Source organism: Ylistrum balloti, unplaced genomic scaffold (assembly GCF_031769215.1).
Source record: "Ylistrum balloti isolate Yb309-2 unplaced genomic scaffold, AGI_CSIRO_Ybal_v1 Utg369868, whole genome shotgun sequence".
Taxonomy (NCBI): Eukaryota; Metazoa; Mollusca; class Bivalvia; order Pectinida; family Pectinidae; genus Ylistrum; species Ylistrum balloti.
Window position 1 is genome coordinate 750349 of NW_026782012.1, and position 2153 is coordinate 752501.

The following is a 2153-nucleotide window of genomic DNA, read 5'->3' on the forward strand; positions in this document are numbered from 1 at the left end:
GATAACGCTTACACATCGGCAACAGATATCTGCGTTACGGACAAATATACTTACTTGTATTACAAGTTCATTGAAATTAACAGAAAAAACCCCTTTGCGCCTCACTTGGATTTCCAAGTGTCTGAAATGGGTTCATTTTACGGAGTATGTATCTGAAGCGAGTATTTGATATGAAAACCCGTCACTGTGAACGTGACCGCGGCCGGGACATAGAACTTTTTTTGGTTAGTGGGAAGATACGGCGGCATTAAAATACAACACCGTGGATACGCGAGAACCGCAGAAGTAATTGCTGAAGCAAGGATAATGGCATTTTTATCGGAAACCAGATTTACACCAAAGTTCTATGGGTTATTGCCAGACCCAACAGATCCCAGAAATCTACTTATTGCCATGGAAATGATTGGATCAGGCATGACTTTGAGAAAAAAGATTGAGGAGAACACACCAACTGAGAGACAGAAGCTATCGATATCATTGCGCCTCAGTATAGGACTTCACACCATTCATGACAAGAACGTTCTGTTGAACGACCAAAAAGACGACAATGTTATTGTTTATTCGTTAAATGGAACAGTGTTCCAGGCAAAGTTAGTATTCAATATTTATAACAGTTCGTTTTAGTCAAAAGAAGTTCACATACTAGCTATCATTGTCTATGTAATACAGAATGATGGTAGAATTTGTTATCAATATTACTAACAACAGACTGAATCATTAAGATATGTACGTGCTACTTATTAAGCAAAGCATCATTTGATTGCAATGCTGCAGATTTAGAGTCCAGTGAGTCACTTTGACAATCCATAGTAATTTCATATACAAATTATTTCGTTCTTATGCTTTATATTACAGATTTATTGACTTCGGGCACGCATCATGTGGATTTGAGAAGCGGTATGGTGGCAATGCCACAACGAACGCCAGATGCACTCACTTAGCTCCTGAAGTCAGAGCAGGAGAACCAACCAAGGCTTCCTCTGATGTTTACAGTCTTGGATTTGTAATGGCTCTGTTTCGGATCGACAAACTAGCTAACATTGTGAGTCAATGCATGGGTCATGAACCTGGTCAGCGACCCTGCTTACCTATTGTCGTGAGGAATCTGATGGATTTGATGTAAATTACTTAAATCCGATCTATTACAACAATGTACATTCTAAATACCGGCTACCTACTTCGATCTGTTTAAACAGGAAGTCATCAAACCACAGAAAATTTCTTTCATTGTGCCAAATATTTTGATTGTTCATTCCAAATGATTGTATTTTAACATACGTTATTCGTTATCGTGTTTATACAACTAGAGGCTGTTCTATTTTTACTTCTGTTTATTTTACATACCAAAGCATTAACATATATATCTATGCAGTTACGGACATTAACAGATGTTAATAGAACTTGGTATGCAACCATAGATCTTTCATGAGTTCGAAAATAGGACCGATTCTGTAGTACTTCACAAAGTTATGGCCGTTTGCAGTTTTATTTCCATGGACCTTGTGAACATGACAACTTGAGTAAATATGATAAGATTTGGACAAAAATCTTGGTATGCAGCCTTATATCAAATAAAAGCTAAAATGAGTTGAACAATGGGATGATTTGATGTAGCTGATACAGAGTTATCGTCCTTTGTAATTTAAGTTCGTTTTAGATTAGACAGGTGGCAGCTTAGGCCTGTTGTAATTGTCAATGAGTAAATATCAGAAGACAGAAATAAATAAACAAATAAATAAATAATCGATAATAAAATGAAATAATAAAAGAAGATGGATCAAAGGATATTTTTTTCAGACGAAACCAATCCTTATCTCATGCACATATCTGTTATAAGAAAAGATTGATCAATAACTGACAATAATTGCTGTATTATACTCTATCTATCTGTACAGTTGAATTAAAAGATGCTATTCAAAAATGCATCTTTTGTACAATATTTGTATTGTACTAATTTTGTTTAAAATCGTATTTTCTTTAGAGGTATATTTAAATAGATTTTTAAAATTATCTAATCTCTAAAAATCCATTGTAAATATCGATCAATATAGTCAAAACACTTAAAAAAAACTCATTTTGACTGTGCTGCATATCAATAACTTGGTATTTTCCTCGAGACCCACTCTTACGTACACGCTTTTCAAGAAATTGCG

The 2153-nt window shown here is 34.9% G+C and overlaps 1 protein-coding gene across 1 annotated transcript; it reads left to right on the top strand.

The window, feature by feature from the left end:
• Window positions 1-306: 306 nt before the first annotated feature.
• On the top strand, window positions 307-1123 carry LOC132545959 (death-associated protein kinase 3-like). The gene is made up of 2 exons (XM_060209640.1): window positions 307-590; window positions 856-1123. Exons 1-2 carry the CDS (start codon window positions 307-309, stop codon window positions 1121-1123), a joined length of 552 nt encoding a protein of 183 aa, XP_060065623.1.
• The last annotated feature ends 1030 nt before the right edge of the window (window positions 1124-2153 follow it).

Bases quoted from the DNA above. Each gene is read 5' to 3' on its own strand.
- LOC132545959 (XM_060209640.1), top strand. From the start codon at position 307: ATGGCATTTTTATCGGAAACCAGATTTACACCAAAGTTCTATGGGTTA. The intron at 591-855 runs GTTAGTATTCAA...TTTATATTACAG, and splicing joins GGAACAGTGTTCCAGGCAAA to ATTTATTGACTTCGGGCACG.